This window comes from Mauremys mutica, chromosome 9 (assembly GCF_020497125.1).
Source record: "Mauremys mutica isolate MM-2020 ecotype Southern chromosome 9, ASM2049712v1, whole genome shotgun sequence".
NCBI classification, from domain to species: Eukaryota; Metazoa; Chordata; order Testudines; family Geoemydidae; genus Mauremys; species Mauremys mutica.
The window spans coordinates 2,104,448-2,121,353 of NC_059080.1; the positions used below are offsets into that span (position 1 = coordinate 2,104,448).

General features: G+C 40.7%; 1 protein-coding gene across 5 annotated transcripts in view; it reads right to left on the bottom strand.

Annotated features, from left to right (window-relative positions):
- The window catches only part of LRCH2 (leucine rich repeats and calponin homology domain containing 2), a 73,080-nt gene that overhangs the window by 6,615 nt on the left and 49,559 nt on the right, over positions 1-16,906 (bottom strand). For all 5 annotated transcript variants that reach the window (XM_045030830.1, XM_045030829.1, XM_045030834.1 and 2 more), the window contains 5 exons: positions 13,226-13,274; positions 11,831-11,947; positions 5,098-5,142; positions 2,122-2,172; positions 550-607 (listed from right to left, as the gene is read on the bottom strand). In XM_045030830.1, coding sequence (XP_044886765.1) covers positions 550-607; positions 2,122-2,172; positions 5,098-5,142; positions 11,831-11,947; positions 13,226-13,274 — 320 coding nt within the window. The remainder of the gene's footprint in view (positions 1-549; positions 608-2,121; positions 2,173-5,097; positions 5,143-11,830; positions 11,948-13,225; positions 13,275-16,906) is intronic.

Below are 16,906 nucleotides of genomic sequence, written 5' to 3' on the forward strand. Positions count from 1 at the left end.
AGGGCGTGGCAGCCTAAATGTGCTGAGCCTAATGACTACTGGCAAACTCTGAAACCCCACATATTATGTCAATAGACAATAGCCCGCCCTTCTGTGAAGCTCCCAGCCATTGATTGCCAAAAGCAGGTCTGCATTGTTTTCCCTCCTACAAAGGATGGCAAAAGACACAAAAGAGAAATCAATAGAGCCCTGCAAATCCGTGGATATTTGCTTTATATCCGCGGGTACCTGCATCTGTGGATACTCAGACAATTTTTGCAGCTCCGATGCAGATCGAAATTTTGTATCCGTGCAGGACTCTAGAAATCAATGTAGCAAAACTGCAATTTAGAGACTGTGCAGTTATGAGCTTATCAGAGCAGCTAGCCATGCCTCTTCCAACTGTACACTTGCCATAAGTCAACCGTGGGCACTGTACTGTGCAGTGGCCTCTCCCCTTCTATTTGTTCCAAAAAGTCCCAGTCTCACATCTCTGCTGCCTTTATCTTCAGCTCTAATGTGGGAAGCAAGATTTGCTGTGGCATACTGTATTAGAGAACACCACCTTACCTGACCTAGGTTTGAGACCAAACGGACCATGAGAGTTACTGTCTGTCCTTTCATAATCCTGTTAAAGAGATAATATATCAAGTTTTCTGCAATTTTCTCCAATTTTTGATGAAAAATTAAAAAAAAAATGTTTTCACACCCTAAACTTTTGTTTCCATGACGACAACCTGCTTTAACTTAGTTGAAAAGCTATAATAAGGGGGAAGACATTTTAATAAGAAAGCAGCGAATGAAGACTCATCATCCACAGAACAGAAAAAGACACAAGCCTCTTCTAGGCACAAAAGTGGCACAAGTTTAACTCAAATCTGTTTTTAAATCAATTTAAACTAGTACAAGCCTCTGCATGGACACATTTCTAAGCTAGTTTGTGAAGACTAAGTGTATCCACACATTTCTAAGCTAGTTTGTGAAGACTAAGTGTATCCACACACAAGCTGGGATCAATTTAACTACATCTATATAAAAGCCAATGCTAGTTAACTTGGTGCCACTTGTATGTGCAAGCAAGGCCAGAACCACTTACAGAACAATGGTAAATGACAGCATGGGTAGGTAATTGTGGAACGAGCAGCTTGCAGATAGACAGCCACTAATCCAAGTCTGTCTCTCCCCTGCTGTGACAGCACAGATCAAGATCTGGTCTGGATACCCTTTTGCAGCTCAAATGGGGGGAAAATAGACCCAGGAGGGACTATCTTTCTGTTTTCAAGAAGAAATTACTTTCAACAGCTGGGACAGCGGCCTCTCTCATCCCAAAAGGTGGCGAAGGGAAACTCCAACTCTTCAGATCCCTGATGTGCTTGGAATCTTCTCCCAGCCCCCTCCACTGTACACAGGAGACTCCTACCTCATGCCACACCCTCATGATCCCTATATGACAGTGGGTGGAAACCTTCAGCTTCATTGGGTGTCTTTTCTTCCTGGGTCAGTACTATAATGCAGCTGACAGCCAGGGAAACATCATGGTCAGGCCACAAAGCATTTTCCTTCTTAACCCTCAAACAGCCAGAGAACCACACTGCCTGGGTAAAAGATGCATAAGGCAGTCACGACTGTGGGGATGAAACCCCTTAAATTAGAGGGGGGCCTTTCACAATTCTAGCTCCTCTATGGACTCGCTGAGGTCCTACACCATAACTTGTTTTTAAAACTAAAATGCTACACATGTAGGTAGCCTACACTCTGTCTCTGTTCAATATGGCAGCTATGATTTCTCCCTTCTCAGTAGCTATTTTCATCAGCTAGAGTAAGAGAGGCAGAAAACAAATGGCGCTTTCTTATACTCCAACCTTCCAAAAAAGTCAGAGAGGGAGCGAGAGATTTGATGGTAGTGGAGGCAGGACAAGTTAAGGAAGTTAACAAGGAATCTGTCCTTGATTCCTACTTATTTCTGCTTTTAAATTATTGCAGAAGTGTATAATATTTCAATTCCTCTTTCAAAGCAAAGCCCACTGATTAACATTTTCTGACCTGTCCAAGAGTTACATGTTTTTGCACAGTGAACCACAATGAAAACAAATTAGCACACAGAAAATGTTCACTGAAAGAAAAAAAACCACAAACTTGTACCTCAGATGATACAGGAGACTGTGGGGACACATTAGTATTATCACTGTCTTGCTAAAAAGAAATCAAAGAGATGAAATTATAAAATGAAAATTATGATTTTGAATAGGTATAATATGAAATTATGAAAATGCATACAAAAGACACATGCAACATTTTTTCTTCAAGTGTCGGGCAAAGTGGTAGTGACTAAATAAAAAAATTGCAAATCAACTAAACACACCTGTACAACAGCCATAATTTGACAAATAGTTTTTCCTATTGTAAAACATTTTTAACTTGAACACCTCAATAAATGGAAAAATGCATAAGTCTATTATTCATTAAATACATTTCAATTTGATATACTTCATTTTGAAGCTAATGTTATTTTAAAATATAGTCCTTTCATTTAGTTGTAAAACGTTTAAGTAACAGAGCACACCTTTATCTATAAATATTATTTTGGAAAAGATCGGACTAGTTACTGCGGTTTTCCTTTAAAGATGGTCACAAAAATAGAATGTAAGTTTTCACTGGATCTTTCTTTGAGATCCAGCTTTTTCTACACTACAGAACAATTTTTCTCCAGATTCTAACTTTAGATGCATCTACTAATTCACACTTGAGTAACTACAGCAGTTGAACTGGTAACTGTTATAATAATCTAAAGGATTGCTTTGTGCATTTCCATATAGTTAAAAGACAAAAAAGATAAAGGAAGAATATTTCAGCCATCCTGACCTTGCAATTGGAAAGGTAACTGACAACATTATGGTTTGCCAAAGGTTTCGCTTTAAATATTTCCAACAAGAAATGAAAGACAAGACAAAGAAAGGAGGACAAAAAATGAATTTCAAAAGTAACACTAACTCTTTACTTACTATAGTCCAGACTTTCAAATGCGAGGCTGGAGTGCATTTGGTAATAGCTAGGGCTGCCAATTAAATGGCAGTTAACTCACACAATTAAGTAAAAAAAATTAATGGCGATTAATCGCAGTTTTAATCACACTGTTAAACAATAGAATACTAATGTATTAAATATTTTTGGACGTATTTCTATATATTCCAATATATGGATTTCTGTTACAACACAGAATATAAAGTGTACAGTGCTCACTTCATATTATTTATTACAAATATTTGCACTGTAAAAATATTAAAACACAGTATTTTTCAATTCACCTCATACAAGTACTGCAGTGCAATCTCTTTACCGTGAAAGTGCAATTTACAAATGTAGATTTTTCTTTATTACATAACTGCACTCAAAACCAAAACAATGTAAAACTTTAGAGCCCACAAGTTCACTCAGTCCTCCTTGTTCAGCCAATCGCTAAGAAAAACAATTTTTTTTTAAATTTACAAGAGATAATGCTACCCGCTTCTTATTTACAATGTCACCTGAAAGTGAGAACAGGTGTTTGCATGGCACGTTTGTAGCTGGCACTGCAAGGTATCTGTGCGCCAGATATGCTAAACATTCATACGCCTCTTCGTGCTTCAGCCACCATTCCAGAGAACATGCTTCCATGCTGCTGATGCTCGTTAAAAAAAATAATGCATTCATTAAATTTGTGACTAAACTCCTTGAGGGAGAATTGTACATCTCCTGCTCTGTTTTACCTGCATATATTTCATGTTATAGCAGTCTTGGATGATGACCCAGCATGTGTTTGTTTTAAGAACACTTTCACTGCAGATTTGACAAAATGCAAAGAAGGGACCAATGTGAGATTTCTAAAGACAGCTACAGCACTCGACCCAAGGTTTCAGAATCTGAAGTGCCTTCCAAAATCTGAGAGGGACGAGGTGTGGAGCATACTTTCAAAAGTCTTAAAAGAGCAACGCTCTGATGCTGAAACTACAGAACTTGAACAACCAAAAAAGAAAAATCAACCTTCTGCTGGTGGCATCTGACTCACATAATTAAAATGAACATGAATTGGTCTGCACTGCTTTGGATTATTATTGAGCAGAACCCATCATCAGCAGGGACGCATGTCCTCTGGAATGGTGGTTGAAGCATGAAGGGACATCTGAATCTTTAGCGCATCTGGCACGTAAATATCTTGCAACGCGGGCTACAACAGTGCCATGCAAATGCCTGTTCTCGCTTTCAGGTGACACTGTAAACAAGAAGCGGGCAGCATTATCTGCAAAGGTAAACAAACTTGTCTGAGCGATTGGCTGAACAAGAAGTAGGGCTGAGTGGACTTGTAGGCTCTGAAGTTTTCAATTGTTTTATTTTTGAATGCAGTTTTTTTGGTACATAATTCTACATAGTAAGTTCAACTTTCATGATAAAGAGATTGCACTACAGTCTTGTAGTAGGTGAACTGAAAAATATTATTTCTTTTGCTTTTTAAAGTGCAAATATTTGTAAAAAAAATTACAAAGTGAGCACTGTACACTTTGTATTCCGTGTTTTAATTGAAATCAATATATTTGAAAATGTAGAAAACATCCAAAAATATTTAAATAAATGGCATTCTATTATTGTTTAACAGCGCAATTAATCGTGCAATCAATCATGATTAATTTTTTTTAATCTCATGAGAGTCCTAGTATTAGCATTTCATGCTGATGGATGCTATGGAAATAATATGGTGCAAAAAGCATAAGGAAATATTAACAGGCTTTTTGTGGAAGAGTCACTTCATCCGAAGTACCTAATATTGTGTATAGTATGTACATAGCAGTGTATATATTGCTTTTGTTCAGTTACTAGTTTGGTATTATACTGGTACTAAAATGTAAAAATCCGCACATGCTTCATTGTCTCATTGTTTCCTTGTGTTCCCATCTGTCTGAATGCAACTGTTGTCTCTTGCTTTATATTTTGATTGTAAGATATCTGGGGCATGGACAGTCTGTGTGATGTTTGTATAGCACCTAGCCCAGCGTGATCCTGGTCCACGACTGGGTTCTTAGGTGCTATAGTAATACAAATAAATAATGGATTTTCTGAGGTAGTTTTTACCACTATCATGCTCACCTCATCATTTTCATTTCCACTTGAACTCTTTCTGGAAGACTTGTACTACAAAACAGAAACAAGTTGTGTTTTTTAAACAGGAAACATGGGTTTCATTTGTACCAAATGGAATCTCTGTCCATCAAATTGTCAGATAGATTGGAATCATTCAGTAAACGTTTTTAAATGGTGAAGAACTCGGGGCTGGGAGTTAGCAGTTTCTATTCCTGACTGCCACTAACTCCTGACATGATCCCGAGCAGGTCACGTTACTTACCTTTGTCCATCCACATTACTTACTTATGTCACAGGGCTGCTGACAAGCTAGCAGTGCTGCAGAAGTAAAAACAAAAGGTTACTTACCTTGTGTAGTAACAGTGGTTCTTTGAGATGCATGTCCCTATGGGTGCTCCACATAAGGTGCACATGCACCTCTCAAGCCCTTGATCAGAGATTTTTCCATTAGCAGTGTCCATTTGGCCCGCTCATGCCCTCTATACAACCTGATGCCACACTCTGAAGGCATACAGGGCTACACAGGCAAACTGCCCTCAATTCTTCTGTATCTGAATGCCCAACAAGAACAGTCTGAAGCAGAGGGGAAGGAGGGCAGTAGTGAGAGGGATGCACATCTCGAAGAACCACAGTTACTGTGTAACTACTTCTTTGAGCAGTGTCCTTATGGGTGCTCCACTTCAGGTGACTCCCGAGCAGTGTGCTCACCGGGAGGGAGCGAGTTTCGGAATCAAGTCCAAAATCGAAGACCGTACAGCAGAACCAAGTGCTGCATCAGATCTGGTGGCGTGAACTAATGCATAGGGTTGAGAAAGGTATTCACTGTAGCAGCTCTGCTTATCTCAGATGCTGGAATATTTGTGTGTAATGCTGTGGAAGTTGCTTGTGATCTTGTAGTGTGTGCTACAGTCCTTTGGGGAGGCAAAGCACCAGCTGCATCATACCAAGCACTAATACAGCCAGAGATCCATCTCAACAGTCTCCATGAAGAGATCATGCACTTCTTTGACCGTTCAGCAATGGTGATAGAGAGTCTAGATGATTTCCAAAATTGTTTAGTCTTATCCATATAAAAGGCCAATGCCCATCATACAACTAATGTCTGAAGAGAAATCTCCTGGTGAGATTTATGTGGTTTAGGAAAAAACACTGGTTAAGATTGGTTAAAATGGAAATTCGACAGCACCTCAGGTAAGAACTTTGGGTGCAGTCACAGAGAGACCTTGTCCTTGAAAAATATCGTGTGGAGGTCTACCATCAAGGCTCCAATTTCTCCAACCCTGAGGGCTGACATGATAGCTACTAGAAAGGCCATCTTCATAGATAAGTGAAGCAAGGAGCAGGTCGCTATAGATTAAAACGGAGGTCCCATAAGATATCTAAGTACGCAGTTGAGATTTGAAGTCTGAGCAGGATCCTTAACATGTGGGTGAAGATTACCCAGACCTTAATAAATCTCGATGACATTAAGTGCACAAAAATAGAAAACCCCTCTAGAGGGAAATGAAAAGCTGATATTGCAGTGAGAGGAACTTTAATAGAACTAATAGATACACCTGTTTTTTTAAACCCAGCAGATAATCCAATATGGCTGATGGAGGAGAAGATTCGGGCACAAGGAGGTGATCTTGATACTAGTGGTTGAACCTCTTCCAATTCTGAAGGTAAATAATTAGAGTTAACTCCCTTTTACTGATTAGTAATGTTGAGCAGGTGGATTTTAATCCCTTGAACCATCTAGGAGCCATGCCTGGAGATGGAGGACTTCTAGGTTGGGGTGAAGCACATGACCTGCATCCTGAGACAGGAGAAGAGGGACCATTGGAATCTTGAGCGCCAGCTGGATACATAGGTGAAGCAGGTAAAGATATCAAGCTTGCATCGGCCAGGTCAGTACTACAAGGATAACCCTGGTCTTGTTTTGCCTGATCTTGTTCATCACTCTAGCATTAGTAGTGTTGGAGTGAATGTGTAGAACAGGTCCTCTATCCAAGGAAGCAGAGAGGTGTCTCCCAAAGAGAGGTGACTTAGACCTTCTCTTCAGCAGAATAAGAGGAACTTCCTGTTGGGGGATGTGGTGAATAGGTCCATCTGTGGAAGTCTCCACCTCTGGAATATTCCATGAAGGATTTGAGAGTCCAACTCCCATTCATAGTCCTGGGAGGAGCACCTGCTGAGCAACAGGCTTTGAAATTTTGGACTCCAGGAAAGCAGCTAATATCTGAAGCTGCTGGGCTATACAGCAGTTCCATAATTGTATAGTTTTGGTGATCTTGCACCTTCCTGTTTACTGATATAGAACATGCAAGCCACATTATCTGTAAGTGATTCTGATTGATTTACCCTTGATAAGGTGTCAGAACTGAAGGGGGATAACTTGGACTTCTTAACATTTAGCTGGAGACCCAATTCTGGAAGAGGGAGAGAGCTGTCTGGATGGAAATTAGCACTGCTTTGTAAGACTGGGCTGACTTTTCAGATACAGGACGACTAAAACTGCTTCTTGATGAAGATAAGCAGCCAGCCCCACTTGTAGCAGAAAGAGAGCCTGAGACAAGAGGCTTTGTATCAGAAGCCCATTATGAGGCCTAAGACTAGAACAAAAGTAGTGGTCAAGCCTTGCTAATAGAAAGCAAAGTTAGCAAAAAACTCAGGCTCTGCCTGTGTGCAGGCTCACAGAACCTGGCAAAAACAGGGCTGGTATTGCAGAAACATGCACACTCCTAAGTGCTAGGCACAGGACACTCACGCAAGCACATTCCAGAAGGGTGGTACTACAACACCCCGACACCAAGTATAGTACGAACACACTCCCCAAAGATGATGCAAGGATACACTGACCCCGTCTTAGAGGTAAGGTCAGGATGACAGTGTGATGGACAGAGATGTTTTGATTGAACCAACATATACAAGGTAATGGGTGGTACCAAACCACGTCATGGAGCAGTAACTAACTACATCTGAGGGGCAACACGCAACTTGTTTGTACTGGTGTACAAGGATGGATCTTAGAGGGAGTCTTTGTCTGGCTTAGGGGGCAGTGGAAAGACCCACCACTAATTGAGCTGGTCCATTGTCATGGGCATACATGCGTGAGTGTAACTGTAGACATTGATCCGGGGAGCTAGGACCATGCTTCGTTGGCAATAAATCTGGCCGGGTGCCTTCGCTTCTAAACCAAGTCTTGTGGTCTTATTGGGCAGTTCTATCTAGGTCTGCTGTGTCTGCTATCTGCACAGAGCTAGGAGAGCACCCTGAAAGAACAGACACACGCAGCCAACATCTGACAACACCACTAAAAGCTTTAAGAACACCGTTGGGGCCAAAGAGAGGTCAAAGGGAAGTACTAGATATTGAAAATGATCCCGGCCCATGATACCAGAGTGCAGGTATTTCCTGTGTACGGGATGTATCGCTATATGAAACAAGGCGTCCTGTAGGTCAAAGGCCGAAAGCCATTAAATTCTTAATGGCAGATTTCAACTGCCTTAATTATAAGACCACTATTTCTGCAATCTTCTGCCTCATTCACTACACACCTCTAAACTTCTGGAACAAATGAAGCCTGGGACCTACAGACAATTACTTCCTTTACTAGACAACCCTGGTTCATCCCCACAGGGTCCATCCTATGCACTGAATGAGCAACGGGTCCTAAGAGGAGACAGACAGCATCCCTGTTCTTAGTTCGGGCACTCGGACTTAGACCCAGCACAGTCTGCAGCAGCCCAGAACTGCAATTACAGGGAAAGTCCTGCTCAGCCCTGGGCTGGAGCATGCTCAGTGCAGAAATCACCTATGGAGCTTCTAGCTGCTAAAACTGAAGATGTGTCTACTGAGCAAGTGTGAACTGCAATTTTTCAAAGGCTTATAATTTGGCCAAATTTGGGCAGATTTTTGTGGGGACAGCAAAAGGCACATCCTGGACACAAAAGCCACCATCCTGTCAAATTTCAAGTACCTATTCCAAAGCAGCAGCCCTAGAGATTTTTTAAAGAAAGGGTCACCAAAATTTTATAACATGGGCAAAGCAACATTCTTTGAAATGACAAACATTTTAGCTATAATTTAAAAAAAAAAAAATCATCTTACGTAAGACAAAGTCATCACTGGCCCTTAGTATTAGGGGGTGGCCTTGTTAGTCTGTATCCACAAAAACAGAGATCCGTGGCACCTCAAAGACTAACAGATTTATTTGGGCATAAGCTTTCGTGGGTAAAAAACCCACTTCTTCAGATGCAGGCATTATACATGAAGAGAAGGGCGTTACCTTACAAGTGGAGAACCAGCGTTGACAGGGCCAATTCAATCAGGGTGGATGTAGTCCACTCCCAATAATTGATGAGGAGGTGTCAATACCGAGACAGGGAAAACTGCTTTTGTAGAGAGCCAGACATGCCCAGTCCCTCTTCAAGCCCAAATTAATGGTGTTAAATTTACAAATGAATTTTAGTTCTGCAGTTTCTCCTTGAAGTTTGTTTTTGAAGTTTTTTTGTTGAAGTATGGCTACTTTTAAATCTGTAGTAGAACGTTCAGGGAGATTGACGTGTTCTCTTACTGGCTTTTGTATGTTACCATTCCTGATATCCGATTTGTGTCCATTTATTCTTTTACGTAGAGACTTTCTGGTTTGGCCAATGGTGTGGCTCATGTGGTTGGGTCCTCTGATGGTGTCGCTAGAGTAGATATGGGGACAGAGTAGGCAATGAGGTTTGTTACAGGGATTGGTTCCTGGGTTAGTGTTTCTGTGGTGTAGTGTGTAGTTGCTGGTGAGTATTTGTTCAGGTTGCGGGGCTGTCTGTAAGCGAGGACTGGCCTTCCTCCCAAGGTCTGTGAGAGAGAGGGATTGTTTTCCAGGATAGGTTGTAGATTGTTGACGATGTGCTGGAGAGGTTTTAGCTGGGGTTGTACGTGATGGCCAGTGGTGTTCTGTTATTTTCCTTGTTGGGCATGAGCCGCACCATCAGGGACTCATTCACCTGCACATCTACCGACGTGATATGTGCCAGCAGTGCCCCTCTGCCATGTACAAACCAGCCAAACCGGACAGTCTCTATGTAAAGAGTCCTTCCCTTTCCCCCTCTTTGCTCCAGAGTCACATATAGTACTAGAGGACACACTTCTTGCCAATTCAGGATGATGTGCAGGGAGGTCTCCCCAGCCTGGGCCTGACTAGGGCCTTGCTGCACTCCATAAGGTGCTTCCAAAGCCAACGTTCTCGCAGAAACGCACAGCAGCTATTGCATTTAATGGAGATATAAGCTTCTCCAAGGCAGTAGAGGCAGTATGGTTATCGTCACTGGCCCAAAAGGAGTGACGAGAGGAGACGTGGTTTTTGAAACCTGGTATCCTAGGCATAATCTAAGTCCCATGTTGGGAGATTGGAAAGAATCTCACGTTGGGGAATCCAACAATAACTAGTGAACACTAAATAACAAATAAAATGAAAAAATTATAATGAAGTATCAGCTTTGGACATTAGAGGATTCTGACTCAGACCATGTGGTGCTAAGAAAGAACTGGAGAGGCAGTCAGTCAGCCCCACTCCTTATCTCCTCAGTGTGGAGCATGAGGAGAATAGGGACACTGGTGTGGACTAATGGACACTATTTGCAATAATCCTCCACTTTCAGGAGGATGGATCACATATATATTCAGTTGAATATAGAGAGGCACTTGCACTCAAAGAAGAAATGTGCGATTGGATTCAGTTTATTTAGATCTTCTGTAACACTGTTAAAGCTGTCATATCTTTATAGATAGAAGGGCTAATCTAAAGCTTGTCACAAAATACCACAATTATCTACAGAAGTTGGGGAAAAAATTTACATCTGCTCTGTTGCCCGTGATCGTGTGCCTATTTTGCATCATGCAGGCACTGACATCTTGTGACCATTAGTACACATTGCAAACAAATGGAAATAATTTCAGAGTACTTCCTCTCTCTCACCCTCAAGTTAATGCAGTAAGATACTTACTAAATCAAACATGTAAGGGTGACATTAGCATACTGTACTAGGATATGGCAACTGATTTAAGATATACTATATATCTTTCTTAGACTGCAAAAATACCAAATTGAGCATAAATGTTTAAAATAGTTTTGGATATTTTTTGTGGTTTTAATCCTGAGGTGGAGCGAAGAAAAGAAGAAATGATGGATGTTTGGAAGGATTCTAGGTTAGGTTTTATTCTCTGCCTTCAGAACACAGTTTTAAGTTTACATTTGCTATTGAAGATAAGAGGAATAAGAAGCATTTCCTCACTCAGCTAAATGTTTCCAGTTTTCTGCACTCTCAAATTGCTCTGGAAGCATATGTATTAATCTAACAGGATTGAACCAACTGGAGAATATAACTCATGTGCAAGTTAGAAGAAAATGCTATCCCATCAGGCCCCTTCATTTAGTTACCCAAGAAAACCCACTTGTGTATCTTACAAAAGAGAAATAAAGCCCATAGTATTTTAATGATTCATGCCTAAAACACAGTATTTCAAAATATTGTTTGTTAATATGTATTTGATTAGATGTTATATACACACTTACTTCTACAAACTGCAGCAGAGAGTGAACCAGAAGATAAATGTATCAGTTTGTATCATACTAGTCTGGTGATAATTAAGCTTAAATACATTGTCTTCCTTTAGGATTCAGAAAAGGTGCTCAAGTTGTAACTAGAAACATTAGTTCTTCAAAGAGGGAAAAGAGGCAGCAAATGAAAAAATAAGTATACAATACCTTGAAATATTCCTTTCTAACTTGTTTGCTCCTCCTCCTCTCTTCATTCTGCCAGATAACAGGCTGTGTTTCTGGCCAGTGCTGCTCATCTGTCAGATCCTTTTGATTCTCTAGTGGCTGCAAAGTTCAACAAAGTTTTTAAGACAGCAAGTATTTAAACATTAGTATGGATTATGAGGACACTGAAATTATATTAAAGAGGTAAATTTGAACGGAAAAGTTGGTTTAACTAGAAATACTATTTATCTTGGGCCTTATTTGCCTCTGTTACACTTCAGTTTTGCAGCATTGTAATTTCACCAATCTCTGATACAGGTCACTTCTACAGACAGCGCTTCTTACATTTCAAGACTCTAAAATAAGTTATATATGGTGGAGAGTATAAGTTTAATGATGGTCTTAAATTACTTAATTTTTTTTTAAAACCACAGCTTTCTTCATTATCCCTGCTGGGCCTGATTTTCACAAATTAGGCATGTACGGAAATTGTATACACTAATAGGCATGCAAATGGAAAGGTAGATTTGTGATGAGCTATTCATGTGTGATTACCCTATCTGAGCACGCAGCGAGTCACTGTGCATGCAAATTGAGGTGTGCATAATTTTACACATCAGGTCAGTTATCCACTGATTTTTTTAAAAAAAGCATTTTCTTGTGACTCCCACCTACAATCAAATGTATGCAATAGATGGCACTATCTAAATATCCATCTTTACAACATGTAAATTAATATAATAATTTGAAGGAGACAATAAAAGGCTTATTCATAAAAGATCAGTTAATTTAAAATAATTAAATGTTCTCATATCCACTAAATATAAAGGAAGATGATTCAAAACTCTCTTTGTATTACCACCTAAGGGCACCATAAAATGAACATAAAACAACAAACACTGAATTGAAGTCTACAACCGAACATTTTGAGTTTTATCACAAACATTTCACAGCACTTTGATGTGTTTCCTACCTAGGTATAAAAAGCAAAACAAGAGATCTACAATATGACTATTTAAAAACTGAGAAAAACAGAAAAATCTGTTACGCACAAGGCAAAGAAATGATACAAGAATAAAGTAGGGCGAAATTAAGACCCATAATGCCTTAGAAGCAGTACAAAGATCTTAAATTCATATAAGAATTATTTGAAAGAAAAAAAATGAAGCCTGTATTAAAGATGCAATACAAAATGAAGTTTGCATGAAGAGTGACATTTTTAGATTAACTTTACCTTTGCAACCACAATTATGTACATAAATTTATTGGTAAATTGCAAACAAATACATCTGTGAACACAAACACTATGCAAGTTATGCTACACCAGTAGCACATCCATGGATGAAATGATTATCAAGGGCTAATAAAGGTTACAGAGTTTTACATACACATATTTACCTGCCATCTGTAAGGAGACACTGGAGAATTTGTTTCATCTGTTGAGACACTTTAAAAAACAAACACAAAACCTATTTGTATATGTATTTTCTTGGTTTTATTAACTATGTTATTACTTTTTACACACTAATAGCAAGACTTCTAAAATATTTTATACGAATATAGAAATTTGATATTTTAAGCAGATTTTTTGAGGTCTGAATGCAGTGTTAAAAATACATATTGTTATCAACACTGTTTTGATGTCTTGTCTGTTGCCCAACAACTTTATAACCAATACTGTCAAAGGTAGTTTTATGAGCATTTGATTAAAATGTAATGAAATTTGAGATTTTTGCATACAGATCCATTTCAAGGTCCTTTATAGTTTTAGCATACTATGCTTACTATTTTCCAAGTTTATTTCCAATACATACTACAACTGGATAACAAAATCTTTAAAATATTATTTGTGGAATTCAGTTACTTCCTTTCTTCAAGAACCAGATACACACTTTGTTCAAAATTAACAGTAAAACTGAAGTCTGTTCTAATGCCATTTTAAAAGGGCACTTTCAGTTTAAGGCCACACACCCCCCTTTTTTTTTTTTTACACTGAATATTAAGAACATCTAAGATTACAACAACTGAAAGTTCAGAGTAAAAATTTCTCTATCGTTTCCAGGGTTTTTACTTTGTGACTGCAACAGCCCCGTATATAGTCAGTTTCACTGTTTGCCCTGTACGGTCAGTTTTTGTGTGTCGGGGGGTCCTTCACACAGCAATAAGGCAGAGAAACATTTTAGAAGAGGAAAATTAAATTGTAGAACCTCAAAAGTTCATAGGGGGACTAACGGGTAGATATAGTACTTGAAACTACTTGTATTATTCAATTCAAAAAATGAGCTTAAAAAACTTAAGTTCTTTGAACAAAATCCTTCTTCAAAGTTCCTACTTAAAACTCACTGCTTCAGTAATGGTTACCAACAACCATCTTGGCTGACAATGGGGACCGAACCAGGGAACCTCCAGAGCTGAAAGCACGAGTCCCATCATGAGCTGAAGAGCCAGACACAGTAGCTGTGGGCTGCAAGAGATCCTCCCTTCTGAGGACTTTGCACAGCGAGGGATACATAGCACTCACCAAACAGTGGGTTACACTTAGAGTCATCTACAACTTGGTAACAGTTAGACGAGTAGCAACTTGTAATTTCTGCTCCTACTGCATAAGAACTGTGCATATCCTGCTATTTTGTTTGTCTTCCTCAAGTTCACTCTCGTTATTTCTCTCATTTGCCTGACAGGCCTTATTTTTTAGACTGTAAGCATTTGGGGGGTTAGGGACTATTTTCTATATGTTTGAATGGAACATGTTACATTGGGGACCAATTTGGCCAAGGCCTCTAGATGCTACTACAATGTAAGTAATCAATCCTGCAGCTCTTACATAGCGAGATCTGACCACAATGAAGGTTTTGCCTGCTTAAATTCTTCAGAAACACAAGGCAGGTGAGGTGATATCTTTTATTGGACCAACTTCTGTTTGTGAAAGAGAGAAGCTTTTGAGCTTACACAGACCAGAAAAAGACCTGGTAAACTTGAAAGCCTCTCGTTTCAACCAACAGAAGCCTGTCCAAGAAGAGATATCACCTCACCCACCTTGTCTCACTAGTATCCTGGAACCCACATGGCTACAGGACTGTAAAGACTTCAGGGCAGGGACAGTCTTTTTGTTCTGTTTTTACCATGCCTAGCACAATAGGTTCCTGGTTTATGGCTGGGGCTCCTAGATGTTACTGCAATACAAATAAACAACAATAATCTGTTACCTGCCCTATGTTAAAAGGTTCTTCAAGGAATTGCAGTCAGTGTGGATCCCATAGCAGATGTGCATGTGCCTCATGAATGCGAGATTGGATTTTTTTTTTTTAATAGCAGCATCTGTTGGGACGACGCAAGCACCCTTTGCCACCTTGGGCTCCTGAGCAGTGACAAAGGGCAGAGCGGCTGCAGCCTTTTCTCGTTTCCCTTGCAATTCAAAGCCTGTGGAAACTGGGGACTCTGGAAAATGGGACCGGAGGATGGGCTGTGGGATACACATTGATAAGAAGCAGTTGCTGTAGAGTATGTAACTGTTCCCTGAGTATGCGGATTCCTCTGTGGTGACTGGCAAGCAGCACTCCCTCAGGACTGTGGGAAGAAGGATTTCAGCTGCACACGTTAAACAGCTATTCTAGTACTGCCCTCCTGAACCTGGCATCTCACACAAGACGTAGTGTTTAACAAAGGTCAGTAGATTACTCAAAGTTGTTGCCTTACAGATGTAATGAAGAATAAAAGATATCAAGTATAGTTCCCCTCTATATCCTAAATATAAGTATTAATTTATGTAGTGACTCAGGCCTGTAAGATGTTCAGCACAGGAATACAAGGCCTTAGGCCTGAAACAGGCTGGTACATAAATTCTCAGGGGCCGTTGTGTGGCTCAGAAGTGGGCAACTGGATTATGATGTTGCATCATACAATATGATGACATCACTGAATACAACACGACAGAAAGGGAAGGGTAAAAAAGCAGTAAATCATTTCTGATGACAAGGGGCTATTTCTAAGGTAACTGCAGTAGCTACAAAGTTGCTTAATACTCTGCCAAGACTTTTAGCAGGTAGATTTAAAAATAGGAATGAGATATATGATCCTTCTACAATACTGTTCTGGTGAGAGTAGAACTATAAATGTCACAAGCTGCAATTTGGGAAACAGGCCTGCAAAATTTCTACTGAGGGCCATTATAGGTTTTGTTAAAATCCTAGTTTTAATTGCATTAGAAAATCTAAGGAGGAAAAACAGCAATGCACATAAATAACGAACCAGAAACAATCCTGTTATGGAGTGTTCACCCAATGAAAGACCTGGAAGGGTTAAAATGGCTAAGTGAGCCAATTAACTGCCCAGGCTGCACCTGGAGGAGACAGGGAGCTCAGATGGGCAGGAACAGGTGGGGCCTATATAATCCAGGAAGCTGGCAACAGAGGGGACTGCATGGAAGTAGTCTGTACTCACTCCCTGGGTGAAGGGAGATATGGTTCGGACTATAGAGCAGTGGTTCTCAAAGTAGGGCTGCCGCTTGTTCAGGGAAAGCCCCGGGCGGGCCGGACCAGGTTGTTTACCTGCCGCGTCTGCAGGTTCGGCCGATCGTGGCCCCCACTGGCCGTGGTTCACCGCTCCAGGCCAATGGGGGCTGCTGGAAGGGTGGTCAGCATGTCCCTCGGCCCGCGCCGCTTCCTGCAGCCCCCATTGACTTGGAGCGGCGATCGGCCGAACCTACAGACGCGGCAGGTAAACAAACTGGCCCGGCCCGCCAGGGGCTTTCCCTGAACAAGCGGCAGCCCTAGTTTGAGAACCACTGCTACAGAGGATAGTCCAAAGTCACTCCTTGGGAAGAGGGAATTGGGAGGCTGGCAAACCTGAGAGGGGGAAGCTAGGAAAGTAGGACAAGGCTCAGGGGGAAAACAGCGAGGTATGGGAGAGGACAAACCTTTGCTGCCAATGACAGGGCCCCTGAGCCAGGACCCAGAGTAGAGGGCATATCCAGGTCCCCCTACCAGCCACTGATGAAATGGCACCAGTGGGGCAGTGAGTAAGAAAACTGCCTGAACCCATTTTTTCAAGAGGGCCTTTGATAACCGGGGGGGAAGGGTG